General features: G+C 44.4%; 1 protein-coding gene across 1 annotated transcript in view; it reads right to left on the bottom strand.

Moving 5' to 3' along the window:
• The window catches only part of CARF (calcium responsive transcription factor), a 367,392-nt gene that overhangs the window by 194,767 nt on the left and 156,684 nt on the right, over positions 1 to 15,941 (bottom strand). Inside the window, exon 7 of the mRNA XM_086955271.1 lies at positions 11,784 to 11,973. Coding sequence (XP_086811397.1) covers positions 11,784 to 11,973 — 190 coding nt within the window. The remainder of the gene's footprint in view (positions 1 to 11,783; positions 11,974 to 15,941) is intronic.

Genomic DNA, 15,941 nt, shown 5'->3' with positions numbered 1-15,941 from the left:
GTGACATTTTCCTCACAAATGTGAGTACATATACGTGGCAACCCGCTTTCCTCTACCTTTCAGCAGCATTGCCACTTTTTTCTTTCACAACAATGGGTACATTATCTTAGAGCGCTGAGAGACAGTAGGACAAGGACACTCAAAAAATAACACTTGTGGTTAAACTCAATGGGGTAGCATTGTCTGCTACTGTACGGTGGTCCTCCAGGTAGCACAATCCATTTATTCGAAATTGACTGAAAAGGTTTTTCTTACATCTCTAATGCACACAGTGACTAACAAGATTCCTTTACACAGAAAATGTATGACTGGGTCAGAAGTAAACAATAACAAATCAATTAGTAAACAAGAGTTTTAGGAATGCTCAGAGTTACCACAAGTCAGGATTTCTCAGCAATGCATTAACGAACTCAATCCTTAGCCAACATAATAACTGAACATTGATAGTGTGTAACAAGCAAGTGCATAGCAAATATTAGAAAGAGCCATGTGACCAACTACCCTTACTGTCAATTAGAAAGAGCCATGTGACCAACTACCCTTACTGTCAATTAGAAAGAGCCATGTGACCAACTACCCTTATTGTCAATCACATTACATGGTCCTTAAATCCTTTCCAAATACTCTGTCCCATATTTTAAGGGGACACCTCTTGTATGAAGAAAATGACAGACTAGCTGTACTTATCCTAAGATAAGAGGCCCAAGCTGCAGATATCCAATCAATGTAGTAATACGTCCAAGCCAGCACCTAGCCAGTCCAGAAAACCATCCCTCACAGTATAGGTCAACCACCTACAAAACGCCACCCTTCCATCGGTCACACGTAGCTAATATAGCAATTTCAGGAACACCGCAAACTTCCCTTGCACACAGATCAGGGATACTACATGTAGCAACTTTCCAAGTTTTCCTTACATAGTATCAATAGAATGAATACAGGGGCAGGGCAACATTACTCACAAACACAAAACTGGCACAACTAGGATGGTAGCAATGGAAGTTTACCTTCTGCTATGCCCATGGCTCCTGCCATGAACCCCTACCTACATGCCATCCTGTATACCCCTACTTTACACATTAGCATGGCTTGGGGAGGCATTCCATGCAGAGCACAGTACAGCAGAGGAGAAACCAAGAGAGAACCTGGCAGCCACTACCACCACACCTCATGTGAGAATGCAGTGCACGGGCAACGATATGCAATGATGCACAGTCTCTTATTCTAATAAGCTTTAATTTGCATAAAACAGGATTCATACTCCAAGCTTAAAATGATGTGCACTGACACAGGTGCACTCCTTTTCCTATCTCTGCCCACACCAATCACTGGCACTCTATCTCCTGCCATCACAACTCTGTCTCTCATGTCGTTGCCAATCTGTCACCTGTTACTGCCTCTCTCCTGTCACTGCCACCCCTTCCCGGTAACTTATCATCTGTGCCACCAGCAGTTTTTCTGTCAAGCAATAAAAGCGAAACAACCAATTCAATAATGTGCCTTATCTTTGACCTGACAATGAAGTAGTTGTAGAGAAAAGACTGTGGAATGCATATGCATAACTACTAAAAAAGGCACATAAACTACTTACACAATATGCCTTATTTGCATTAAGGCTAAACATAGCACAGCAGTCTACTGAGATACATTTAAATAGCAAAAAGGAAAAGTGGCTGTTGACGTGAAAGTCCCTGGGGCAGTCCCCACGTGATAACTTGCTTCTCATGTTATTATTCAGGCAGACTTTGCTTTCTTGTCTAGAAACCTGCGCCATAAACCTACTGATAATGGTTTTATAATTACTTAGTCTGTTGCCCACAAACTGAGTGTTAGACTCTGCCAGATTATAGGGATACACACGAAGGTAATTCTCCTTATAGCTGACTAACAACCCATTACATAATCATAACACTACTAACAGCTGGTGCTAGTTGATTACAATAGTGATGTATAGGCCTTTTTACTTGAACTCCAATGAGAAGACTGCCAACTGGCTCTTACTTAAAGTGTGGCATCATGGTGCTACGAGTCAGAATGTGCAAGGACAAGAAAACAAACTTTTTGATCTCTAGGAGTCTTTGAAGTGTATATGAATAGAATAATCAAAATTAAAGCCTTTTCTGGTTTATGAATCTGGTACAAAAACGATGGTTGGCAACTTAGCAGGTTATTTTTGACACACGGGTAACTAACACAAGGAGATATAGGCATAAACACAAAAATGGGCGTAATAATTACCTTCAGCAGACAAGTGCCTCTGGACAAATGGTGTTAATGGGACTTTATTACCTGGAATTCCCACCCACGTCCTACTGGACGTTTTGGGACAGTGGATTGGTCACTTTACTTCTCTTTTTTTTTTTGGTTAGCAGCAAGAAAGCTTTAGAGTATGCCATCCATGGACATTTTAGAGAAATCAGTGAGAGTTGGCAGGTTAAAGAAATATAAATGTATTGTTAGCTGTATACAAACTTTCAAGTAATGAAATTGCACATGTAGTTGAGTAGGTATTCTGAACTGGAGCATGGCAATTACTTCTCTGCTCCTTTGCGGCTCTGATGGTGGCTGAAGTGGCACATTAGTGAATGCATGAACCTGAAAAAGTGGTGGCTGTTGCGCATCTACAGGTACGCTTGGAGCGACAACACTATCTATTCCCTATACACTTGCAATATGCAGTCCATGGTCATGCTCGATCTTTCAAGAGGTAAGACATTGAGATGTCGGCAAGAGGAAGTGACTCAGGGTAATACGAGAAAGACTGTAAAGAAGCTGGGCAGGAAAGGGGACATGAGAGTGTGGAACTTGAAGAATGGGGGAGGAACCAAAAAATGTAAAGTCAAGGTGGAGGGCTCTCATCCAATATGTTATGAGTGTCATCTTTAGCAGATGAAAATTTATAAGGGGCTACTGAATAAAGGAGGGGAAATGAAAGTTGGATGGTCTAGCACAGATCCTCCCAAAGAATGGGCAATCATATCTGTTGTGCAGTTCGGTTTCGAAATGGGTGGTTTTTTATTCATTTTTTTTAAAGAACAGCTACCCTGTGGTCAAAAGAAAGTATACTTTTCAGGATGCATGGACTCTCACCCACCAAAGTGGTTTGCTTCATCATTGGGTTGTGCTCCTTGTAGGGTAGGTGCTGCAATGCCCAACGGGCCTCACAAAGGGGTTCTTTGCCAAAGATCTTTTCTCTTGCTGACCTGTTTGGAGATTCACCAAACTGTCGGAAATGCCCCAGGATATATTAATCAGGCCCTGATTGTTAGACCAAATTTAGTAGATTAAAATTAACTAAGAGAAACTTAGGCTTATCCAACACTGATTAGGAGCCCTTGTTAAGGTTAAAAGCATAAAGGAACTTGAGGAATGATGACCCACAAGTTAATCGATTAGTCAACGTGTTTCACGACGTTGCTGCTCTAAAATGGGTCAACAGCAATTTATCAGGACCTAAACTAATTATGCCTAATCTACTCACTTTTATTCACACTCTACCCATGTGTAGTTAGTACCCAGTACTGCAAGTCGAAAATCAAATAGTTATACAACATATATCTCTACTGCAGATGTAAAGTTCTCAAACTCTATTCCCAATGCGTTCGGGCCCCATGGGTAAATGGGGTTATGAGACTCCCTTTTGACTTATTTGACCAGTTTGAAGTCCCCACAGGTATCCTACCATTTATCCTCGGGGTACCTGTTAAAAATCCAGGGTTTGGGGATTTTTGTTAGTTTCATAAGTTGCTTAGATTACTTTAGGGTAGCTCTGTAGACATACATATTGCCTTTATCTTGCGGCCAAAGCAGCATGATTTTGCAATCACCCGAACCCAATAGTCAGCAAAGTCTTCGAAGTTATTTCTATTGAATGAAGCCCATTACTTTACTCTGCAACTAATGGTATTTGATTTTTAAAAGATCTTGAGAACAACATCTGCAGCCACACTGGATATAGCCAGGACCTCTAGGAATATGGATTGCTCATCCATGCAAAACAGCAGATACTGTCCCATGGAAATGCAGCCAAGTAATTCAATTGCTACTACCTCCCGGAAATCCTGTATCAGTTGAGACATTTGGAGTAGTTTAGATGTGCTACAATGACAGAGATTCACTGCCAGTGACTTGTTGGAGGGAAACAATATCGAGAGGCTACGTTTAACAAAGACATGCAGTTCTCTGAACAAACTAGGGGAACGACTTGTTTCTGAACAGAGAACACTCAAGCAAACTGCAAATAAACAATCACCCTTACTGCCAGACACTGCGCTGTCTTGTGACGAGACCGGGATTGGCCTCCTCAAGAATGGAATACATGTTATCTCCGCAGAGTTCTCCAAATAAAGACTCCAATTTGTACGAAGAACAATTAATATCTTCCCGCCTAGGTACCGATGTGGATTAATCCATAAAACCATCGCATACAGAAGTCAGTGCAATGAATTCAGAAGCCCTGATGAGAGTCCTTGTACTTGTAGCCTAGGACTCGAAACGCATTGGCATTTCCTTGGCATTGAGGAACTGAGATCGAATCATTGCGCCATACGGAGAGTTTATATATATATAAAATTATTCCCCTTGTTATGGTCAATATGTACAGTTTCCCTTGTGATTAGAAGCCATGCTGATCTTCTGACTGTTTAATCAATTGCACCTAATATGTGTATGCATTTTATACACGTTTGTATTGTTAATGATGTGGTATTGTATGGTGTATGGTCATTAATGGATTGATATTTCAATTCTTGATTTCATGATTTAGTTTCTATAATTTTTGGATAGAAAGGTGACAATATGTATGTGTGTCTTTTTTGGTAAATGTAATGAATTTCTAAGATATCAAAATGAATTTAGATAAATAAAAAGGAAAATTAAAACAGGTCAAACAAAATAATTAGTTTTGACCATAACGGTGAAACATAAGTATACCGAAAGTAATAAAAGGTTTAGGTAAAACCCCTTTTTTCCTCACAATGACAAATTGAGCATCTCCTCAACCAGCTTGTTTAGGCAGTAAAACCATACCTTTTACAGCAATGCTTTCTTTGTGGTCACAATAACTCAATTGCATGTATTTGCTAATTTAACCAACTGTTGTCTTGGAAATGACCAATGCAGTGGTGTGGAGTATTAGGCTTTTTTGTTGATTATCAAGTACTCATCAAAGATTAGCTGAGACTGTAAGATCGGTGAGCTCTCATCATTTACTAAAGGACTCTTCAGCACAGAATCTTGCAGAGTTCTGACTGATTACAATCAACTCCTACTGAGTGGCATTTAGATGTCTCTCTTGCTGATTGCCTCTGAATGGATCTGGTGTATTGAATGCACTCTCCCGTGGGACACGATCAGTTGGTGGCTAGGGCAATTAGAAAATAAATTAGAAGTATTTTGAACATTGATAGATCTATGTAAAATGCATAAGTGGTATTTTGACACCCTCTGACAACGTTGTTCAATCTGGGGATGGCATTTCTGTTCTGGAATTCTGAACTGGCAACAAGAATCTGCTGATCAGTGAAAACATTGAAAGTGTTCCTTGTAGAGGGACAGATGCACATCCTTCCAGGCTCTGATCACTGCTTGGCTCTCCTTTCCTGCTTCCGAGTAGGGTTTCTCGGGATTTGTCAGGCTCCTGCTGGCATGTGCAAGGTGTTTCATGATCCTGGTTATACTGATTCCGGATGGGACCTGAACCAAGGAGACTGGCATCCACAACATATCCATTCAAAGGTTCAAAAACAAATATACCATATTCTGGAATCTGCAAGAAGTCCTAATTGCTTCCAATGTTGTCTGACATTTCTGAGAAGACTTGAATGCTTTCTCATTCATGGTGAGGTCTTGCAGCAGGGCGTTGATTGGTACAAAATGTTGGATGTACCCGATGCCGTAACTGGCCATGCACAGAAAGGAGTGAAGTGCAGATTCATATGACTGCGTCTGTGCTGATATGAGTGTGTCCACTTTCTATGGGTCTGGTCCTATGGCCTTTTTCCTCATATTTTACAACAACAGTCAGTATGAGATTTACAGTTATCCTAAACTCCCACTGAGTGCAAAGGGATGAGGGCCACTATGTCAAGGTTATAATACGAAAGTCAGAAGTAAGAGAAAGCTAGTTCCTCAGGAATGAGAAAGAAAGGAGAGAGAAAGAGAATTCTAAAGCCACCAATGAATGGACTTGAACTTGAACTATGGTTGTACCCATTAGCGGCTGTTCTTCATTACAAGTGGCGAGCAGGGAATGGGGGTAAATGACACAAATAACATTTTTAAAAGCACTTACCTGCCGCTCCTGGCTACCGTCTTGGGGCTCTTCTGCTCCCGTCTCGACTCCAATTCCCCTTGGGCTGGTGCAAACTGTGCAGCCTCCTAGAAGCCAATCAAGACGCTGCTCTCATACTGGTAATACATCATGAGAGGCAGCACAGTGATTGGCCTGAGCGGGCTGATTTTATGTGCGCTCAGCTCCTAGGAGCCTGTGCCTCTTATCCTCCAAGCTGTGCATCACAGTTCGGATGGAGAGAGAGATCTAAGTGCGCATGATGGTTTGGGCTGCCTTAGACAGCCGCCCAAACTGTCATGCGCACTCACAGTGTGCACTACTACTCCCCTAGCATCATTGCCCTGTCCCAGCCAGGCTTGGTTGGCTCTAGTGAGTGTTGAAAGAAAAATAAAAAAACATAATTAAATGGTTTGATTATAATTTTATTTTTACTGTTTCCCTCAGCTGGCTCTCAGCAGGGAGGGCGACGCTGCTCCGCGATAGCAAAGGAGGGGCCACTGGTTTTACCGCAATACGTTTTAGAATTCCACCTGGAGGAGTCAGCTGCGACCACTTGAATGATGATTGAGCATCTTACATCCTTGATCTTGTTAAAGCTTTCAAAATGAGAGGGAATGAAGACAACTGAATTCTCGAAGTCCAAATACTTTTGGAACAGAGCGAGGGGCACCTTTAAAGAGAGGCATGTGGCCTGACATCATTCCAGGATGGTGGAGGTTTATTGTTGAAAAGCAAAAGAAATATGTGTGTTACATGCTCTGAATGTTTTCCCTGCAAATCAGGGATGTTTGAAAAATGTCCTACTTGGGTCCATCCTGCTTTGCATGGTGGTCTCAGGTTGAAAAGGCCCAAAGGAGGATGGGTGGCCATGTCAAGCATTTTGGTCAAAGGAGTAAGCTGAAGCTCTGCCTGCAAAAATCCTGCTGTTCTCCTTATTCTAAATTTGATAGGCGAAATTGAGTTTATTGGGGTTCCTGCACTAGCAATTAACCCCAGTGCTTCTGTCCTGCCAACTCTAAATGGGCTGGTAACTCTCTCACGTCAGTATGAATAATTTTGGGTCTTAGCTCAAATGTGCCATTACAAAATGTGGGACAAGAACACGAGGACACGTCTTTTAAATCATACTTCAATTTTACGCAAAAACACTGTTAGAAGCCAAGCTAGCTACCTCATTCTTACAAGCTTGAAAAGTGTAAACTGTCACTGCTGCCTTCCCTCTACTTCTGCTTCAGATACGTTCAACGTCCAGATATTAGGATTGGCCTTACAAATATTTTTCTGTGAACCGTTTTACGTTTAATCATTTGTATTTACATTTTCGAAGGGACTGCACAACAAAATAGCATAGATATATGCTGCAGAAACTCGCTACCCTTAAGGAGACACCATATTCAACCATATGAATTGGTCCATGCTAATTGCCACACAAAGGTCCTTTCCTTTTAGCTTTATAACAAACCCCTGATCTTAAATTAATACATTATATATCCCTCCGTCTAGAAAAGACAAAGAAGAGGAGATAAAAAGATAGTGGAGGAAAAATAAGAGTGGCAAAAAAGGAAAAAGAAAGAAAGGGAAAAGTGGGGTAAACATGCATTAATAAAGGGAAACATTTGCACTTCTCGATGCCTCTTGGAATATATCTTAGGATTGCACCCAATCAACCACCATCAGTTGCAGCAGGTGAGGCAAAATTCAGCTTTACGAGTCTGATTAAAGACAAACATTTTGCTCTCCGGCAAAATATATAAGTGAGCTACCTACCACATCCGTACCAGAATCCCCAAGTTAACAAGTCACTAGGGACCTCACACTTTATAAGGAGAACTGTCCACTTGGTAGTAAACAGGAAGATATGCATTATTTCCATCTGCAAATATATCTTTGAAACAAGCTTCCGTCTTAACGAGTGTGTCCCTCACATCAGGGTCACTACAATAGTGCCATGACAATTATTCTTCATATAGTCTAAAGTTCCCATGGGCAATCTGAATGGGTTAGCAACAAACAGGTACATGCATCAATCTCGGCATTTGCGATTCCTTAATTGCGATTTTTAAGGAATCGCAAATAAGGAATCGCAAATGCCTATGCATCAAGAAATCGCTAAATAAATTGCGATTCCTTAGTATTCCTTATTTGCGATTAGCATTTTGCGAATCGCAATTAAGGAATCCCTTCCCATTCATTCCTATGGGCCTAGAGGCCCATAGGAATGAATGGGAAGACAATCTCAATTTGCGATTCGCAATTAGCTAATCGCAAATTGAGATTGCGATTTCAAGGGTGCAGGGGTGTCCAAAGGACACCCTGTTGCACCCCTGAAATCAAACAATGCACATATGTTGTGTACACACATGCCCTAAGGGCATGTGTGTGCACAACATGAAAGTTAAAAATATGAACAAAATTGCATATTTCTAACTTTTCTCAAAATTACCATGAGGTCCAACCTCATGGTAATTTTTTCTCTCTAATTGCGAAATCGCAATTTTTTTAAGTTTCATGCATTGCTTTTAAGGAATCGCAAAATTGCGATTCCTTAAAAGCAATCGCACTTGAAAAAATCGCTAAAATAGCGATGTATTCACTTTTAGGTTGATGCATCCCAAATAGTGATTTGGGAATCGCAAACGGCCGAATTTTGCGATTCGCACCGTTTGCGAATCCCAAATCGCTTGATGCATGTGCCTGTAAGTGAACATCCTCTCCTTTGCTTCCAGCTTGTTTTGGTCATTGGGAAAGCCCAGCACCTCTCCCACGGCCATGTGTCTGAGTCTCTACAGTGCCTTCACTTTACTGTCCAAGAACAGCAGTACCCCATATGCCTTGTATAGGAATTCTCAATGAGCATGCAGGGCATACCCCACTTGATAAACCCTGCCATGTACCGGACGACCCTTATTACCAAATGTTTTCAATATGGCCTCCATCCCTGATACTTTTAGTTTCAATGCGACTCAAAAGGAACTCTGGATTCACTATTGCCTTCTCCCCCATATCCAGTTTCCATAAAATTCCATCCAGGGAAGCCATCACACTCTTAGGGGCATCCACTTACTCCACTGAAGCCACAGTAGTGTCCCACGTGCATCAGACCCTTTCTTTTTTCGAGCTGCTGACTGCAAAAATATTTTCTCCATTGCTTATGATCCCTCTCTGTCATGCTGGCTCTGACTAGCGCCACTTGCTGCCCTCAAGCCGCGGCTCGTCCTAGATAGTATCTGTCAGCTCCAGCCATTACCACTGGGGAGAAATTCCTCGTTTACCCCCACCTCCAACAAACGGGGCAGCCAGGCTCCTCAATGCATGACAGTCCCAAATGAGCCAGCAGCTGCCACGGGCCTTAGGAATGATCCCGGCTCTTGACAAAAGTGACCGTTGGGCGTCCATCCAAATTCCTTCAGGGCTGTCTCCCCTCACGGGTAGGGCTGCCCCGGTCCTGGCATTACAGAGCAGTTAACCATGATTATGCCAGGTCATCAGAGGCCAGTGACAGCAGTTCCCAGCACCGAAGCAGAACCTGGTCCTCCCAGGCCCCCAAGAATAGGAAGCGAAGGGGGCACCAGGAGCTCAAAAAAAGATGGCAATTACAATTGATTCACCATCTCTTACTCCTGACTTATTCTCTTCTGATAGAAATGTTCATCCCTCTCTAGGTACAGACCCATACCCCGTTGTGTAGACCAAACACGCAAAGATGAAGCTGTTGAGATGAAAGTAGAAAAGAGTGCATGGAGTGGTTCAAACCCCAAGCCTTTGTGGTTGATCGTCCTTGTAAACTTTCCCGTGGACCTAAAGTGGGTGTACAAGGCGAATGAACGTTTTCGACTTGCTGCAGCATGGTCTCAGTACCAAATGGGGGAATTGGGAATCTTGCCAATGAAAATATAAGTTGATTCCTGAAGGCATAATTCATAAAAGGGAAGAGACAAAAACGTCGACCTGCCTTGTCTAAAGGCCACCACATCTCTTAAAGACAGTAGAAAATGTTCTTGTAAGGCATAGAGCACGACAACTGTGCTTTGAGATGGCAATGATGAGGGCTGGACATCAAAATTTGTAACTAACATTAATAAGATATCATAGGTATAAAAATATTCTGGGTGCTCATTTGGAGTCCAGCTGACCAGAGACTTTTTAAGGCATAGGCAAAGTGGGCGCTTTTAAGGGGGCCCCCTGATAGAGACAGCTCTGTTCTGCAAGGCTTGCCCTGATGCCCTTGAATAATTCATTGATAGATTGTTTTAAATACTGTTTCTCTTTAATTTAGTTTTAATGTGAGTGGTGCGTAAAAATATATTACAAAGATTTTTTTGCAGTGAAATGTTGTATTTGTTTCATGCAACATCCATAAATAAAGTTTCATTTAGATCAAAACAGGACTTCATGTACGAGAGGTGGGCGGGTGTCACAAAGATTTTTTCAATAATGTTAGGAGCTGCTCCTGTGCTACAATATTGAAAACACTCACCACTATCCATGAACATTAGAATTGGACGAGTGTACCTGTGCACTGTCAGGCCTAAGAGGGCATGAGAAAGATGAAACTGGATCATAAATTCAAAACTGTTCTGAACAGGGGCCCCTCAAAAGCTATAGGACCCAGGCCCCCAAAATCCTTAAGATGTCCCTGCAGCTGACTAGACTCAATTTATATGTGAGGTAAATTAAGTATACCGCTTATTTTTAAAATGTGGTAATATCACACTACAGCATGGAAAAACATGTCCATTACCACCAGTAGGCAACATTCTGCACAAATTGACAGACAATGTGTCATAAACATAGGTATAAGTAGTGATTCACTATTCCAGTGCAGGAAAATTCTGCAGAATCATATTCATCAATGCATGAGATTACCTCTGCTATACCACTCACCTCCAAACGAGGTCCTGAGTAAATTAAACCGAACTCTTAAAATTACCTAAGTAAAGCAAACGAACCCAATCTTTAACTTTTGTAGATATGTTCATAAACATTTGTAGTGAATGTGTTCTCGTTTGTTTATTTCCTGAAGGAGAGTTTCTGGTAGAATAAGTGTACAGACAAAACAATAAAAAGATTTAAGTCAGAACTGGAACATTAATATTGTTTAATGGCCCAAGATCTCGGCGGCTGCAAGCAAAAAACGTGAGTTGCTAATTAAATAAACATGGTTATCTTTAAATTGAAAACAAAAGTACATTTTAATAAGAACATATACCATCAAACCTAGTTGTATTCTGTGCCAAAGTCAGAAGGATACTGAGAGTTTCAGAATGTTTCTATTTATAGTTACTTTCTTATGGGAACCACTGCAAGTTTCAGAATACAAGATTGATAAGAACAAAGGACATGAGTGTGACTGCAATACTAAGATTTTGGATTATATCAATCACTGCACCGTGAATTTGTATGGCGGCAAAAACGGATTTATCAAACTACGAGCACGTGAACCACGTGGCATCTGGTGACCGGCTCTAAAGACGACCGAGCTGTACGTTACCTGCATTGATGAAGGGGATGCCGTCATAGGGGACGTACTGCGATTTCCACATCATGCGCGAGGCCGGTTTGGCGGAGCTTGGAGACTGTCGCGTGCCCCACATGCTGTGGGTGTGCTGCTTGTGTAACTTCAGAATGCTCTCGAGCTCATCTTCGCTCGTACAGTATCCTCGGTAAGAGTCCCCAATTCTCTGCAAGGATTGATGTTACAAAACAAGAAAGTAACACAGATATACATTTTTTTATAATGACAAAAATATTTTGCACACAGCAGCAATAATTTACACACCCTGTATTTAATATCGAATACAAGGTACGGAGTTTAACATAAATTCTACCCTGAACATGGAATTATAGTCTGTAATGCAAATGCACGGTCCGTGTCCTGTCCCACCTGCCGCCCAAGGGGCACCCCGCTATCAGCCACCGCTGGCCCACGTGCCCTCTCGACTTCAGGCTGCGTGTGTAATGCAATGTCAACACAAAGGCAATTCAAATGATATTGCTATATTAATTGTCATTGACACTCAGATTTTTCGTGCTTTGGCAAATGGAGTTTTCACGATACTATGTGCAGCATGATTGTATTTTCTGGCGTCAGACTGCTGTTGCCATCACGCTAAAGCACCTGGTTTCTTTAAAATGAAGGTGGCAGCAGCACCCACGATTGTAGTGAATGCGCTTTCCCTTTCCCCGACATTTGACTGTTCAGCGCTGCCCGATTCTCCCTAGCAGCGGGTGCCAAGAGCTCGCTGGTGACTCGACAATGATGGCGCTGCAGCACCAAGAAAGCAGGCACTGCACCAGGCAGCCTTCACAGCGCTCACAGAGCACCCCTGTGCTGGGGGTTCCAGATCTCTCCATGTCGGCAAGACGCAATGTTAGAAACCCTTACTTTCCCGTACAGGTCAATCACTCAATCCGTCAGGGAATTGTAAGCGCGCTACTCACCCATGAGAGTCTAAAGGTGCTGAGGGGAGGGGGGGTCCATAGATCTGTTTAGCCAAAGAGTTAGGTCTTGGGGGTCTTCCTGAATGTGTTCATGGGCGCGTCTGATGTCTGCTGGTAGCACATTCCAGGTCTTGGCTGCAATGTGAGAGAAGGATCTTCCGCCTGCTCAAGCTCTGTGGATGTGTGGGGTTTCGGCCAGTGCAAGGTTGGAGGTTATGAGGTTTATTATGGGTACGTGGAAGTTGAATCTGTTGTTGAGGTATTTGGGTCCATTGTTGTGTAGGCATTTGTAGGCGTGAGTGAGGATTTTGAAAGTGACTCTTTTCGCCACGGGGAGCCAGTGGAGACTTTGTAGGTGTTGACTGATGTGTTTGTGTCGGGGGATAACGAGGACGAGTCTGGAAGCAGTGTTCTGTATTGTCTGGAGTTTGCGGGATAGGGACTTGTTGATGCCGGCGTAGAGTGCGTTTCCATAGTCCAGTCTGCTGGTGATGAGTGTGTTTGGTGACTGTCTTCCTTGACTCAGGGGGGATCCACTTGAAGGTCTTTCGGAGGATGCGGAGGGTGTTGAAGCAGCTGGAGGTGACAGCATTGACCTGTCGGATCATGGTGAGTGATTAGTTGAGTACGATCCCGAGGTTCTTGGCGTGGTTTGAGGGGGTAGGTGGCTTCCGAGAGCGGTCGGCCACCAGGTGCTGTCCCATGCAGAAAGGGTGGTACCAAGGACGAGGACCTCTGTCTTCTTGGCGTTGAGCTTCAAGCAGCTGTTGGTCATCCAGACAGCGACGTCCTGCATTCCTTTCTGGAAGTTCAGTTCGGCAGTGGTGGGGTCTTTGGTAAGGAAGAGGATGAGCTGGGTGTCGTCGGCGTAGGAGACGATGGTGAGGCCATGTTGTCGGACGATGGCTGCAAGGGGGGCCATGTAGATGTTGAAGAGGGTGGGGCTCAGGGATGAACCCTGTGGGACATCCGCAGGTGATTTTTGTGGGGTCGGAGAGGAAGGGTGGGAGTCTGATCCTTTGGCTTCTTCCGGTGAGGAATGATCAGATCCAGTTCAGGGCTGTTCCTTGTATGCCTGTGTCGTGTAGTCTGGTGACTAGCGTGCGGTGTGAGACATTATCGAAGGCCGCTGATAGGTCGAGTAGGATGAGGGCTGCGGAGTGGCCTTGGTCCACGAGGGTGCGGATGTCATCTGTGGCGGCGAGTAGGGCGGTCTCTGTGCTGTGGTTGCTTTGGAATCCGTATTGGGACGGGCCGAAAAGGCGTTCTCTTCAATGAATCGTGTCAGTTTCCTGTTGACTGTTTTCACTGCAACTTTGGCTGCGGAGGGGAGGAGTGAGATGGGCTGATAGTTCTTGGGGTCGGTGGGGTCAGCTGTGGGCTTCCTGAGCAGAGGTCTGACTTCTGCGCGCTTCCAGTCATCTGGGAAGGTGCCAGTTTTGAAGGTGGTGTTGATGGTGCGTTGTAGTTTGGGTGTGATGCGGCCGCGGCTCTGTGGTAGATGTGAGGGGAGCAGGGATCGGTAGGGGCCCCCAAGTGGATGCTTTTCATGGTCGAGGCAGTGTTTTCGGCCGTGATTGGTGTCCAGCTGGAGATGGTGGGCTGGCTGGTGTGTCAGGGGACAGGGTGGTCGGCTGTGGAGCCTGGTGGATGGTCGATGAAGTTGTCGTAGAGGTTTTTGATCTTGAGGTGGAAATAGGTTCCGAGCTTGTCGCAGAGGTCTTGGGATGGGGTGATGTCTGTGGCTTCGCTGCGTGGGTTGGTGAATTCTTGAATGACACTGAAAAGTTCCTTGGAGTTGGGCAGGATTTTGTTGTGGATGAAGTTAATCTTGGTGGCTCTGATCTGTTTGTGGTAGTCCGTCATGGCGTCCTTGTAGGTGGTGTGGTTTTTGGTTGTCTAGGTGTTTCTTCAGTTCTTCTCCAGGCGTCTGCAGGTGTGTCTGGTTTCTTGGAGAGCGGTGGTGAACCAGGCGGCTTTCCTGGGGTGTTGTCTGACAGGGTTGCGTAGCGGGGCGAGCTCGTCTGCGCAGTCGGAGATCCAGGTGTGAAGTTCTCTGGATATTGCAATCGGATACATTGGTGCCAAGAAATCCCGTCTCTCCACAGTGCCTCGCCAACATGGAGGTTTGGCCAGACATTGGAGTGATATTGAATGACTTGCAGGCTCACTAGTGACACATTTCACTGTACAATACTGCAGCATGTGTTCATTTTTAGAGTGAAATATGAACAAAAGGGGAGTTGGATGGAAGATGAGGATCGAGATGTCTGTTCAGTGGTTTGATTACAACCTGCAAAGTTTGCCTAAAGAATGCATTATTTTTTGTCTTAGCCACAGTGTGTGCTTTGGTGTAGCTCATGTTCAGCCACACTAGGTGGCGGCTCCTCGCTAAGGCGGAGGAGCACTGCTTCACTGCTTTCGGCAGTGGAAATAAGGGAAAAATAAAATGATAATAATTGGGTGTTATTATCATTATATTTGTTCCTGCTGCTGCTTGGAGGGCAGGGCAGGTCTGCTCTGCTCTCGGAACAGGGGAGTAGTAGTGGCACCATTGGCGGCTGACACGGATCAGGGGTGGCAGAGCAGAGGGCGGGGGAGAGGAGGGCGTAAAGCACAGAAATGAAAAACTTACCTTATCTCCTCGCCGTTGTCCCTCTGCTCCGCAGGAAGCAGACCCAGGCTCCCCTAACCAATCACAATGCTGAAATGTAGTTGTGATTGGTCTGAGCAGAGTGGTTTGGCACACAGCCAGGGAATGGGGGCCTGGTCATGTTTTTCAGGCAGGCGGTAATGCAGCCAGCATGGAGGACATTAAAAGTGCGCATGACTGGCCGGCATGAGAGGGCAGGCCAAACAGTCATTGAGCACTTAGGAGGGTGCCACTACTCCTCCCCTGCTCTGAGAGCAGAGCAGACCTGCCCCGCCCGCCAAGCTGCAGCCGCACCCTCCTAAGTGTGCAATGACTGTTTGGCCAACCCCATCGGGCCAGCCAAACAGTCATGCACACTTTGCATGTCCTCGATGCTGCCTGAGTGCAGAACATGCCCATGTCCCCATTTCCTGGCTGAGCGCTGAACCATGGCACTCAGACCAATCACAACGCTGCATTGCAGCGTTGTGATTGGTCAGGGGAGCCTTGGTGTGCTTCCTGGTTCCTGTGGAGCGGAGGGACGACAGCAAGTAAGTTACGTTTTATTTTTTTTCT

This window comes from Lissotriton vulgaris, chromosome 2_1 (assembly GCF_964263255.1).
Source record: "Lissotriton vulgaris chromosome 2_1, aLisVul1.2, whole genome shotgun sequence".
In the NCBI taxonomy this organism is placed as follows: Eukaryota; Metazoa; Chordata; class Amphibia; order Caudata; family Salamandridae; genus Lissotriton; species Lissotriton vulgaris.
The sequence above is the reverse complement of the archived record's forward strand: the minus strand, read 5'-3'. Positions and strand labels throughout refer to the sequence as shown.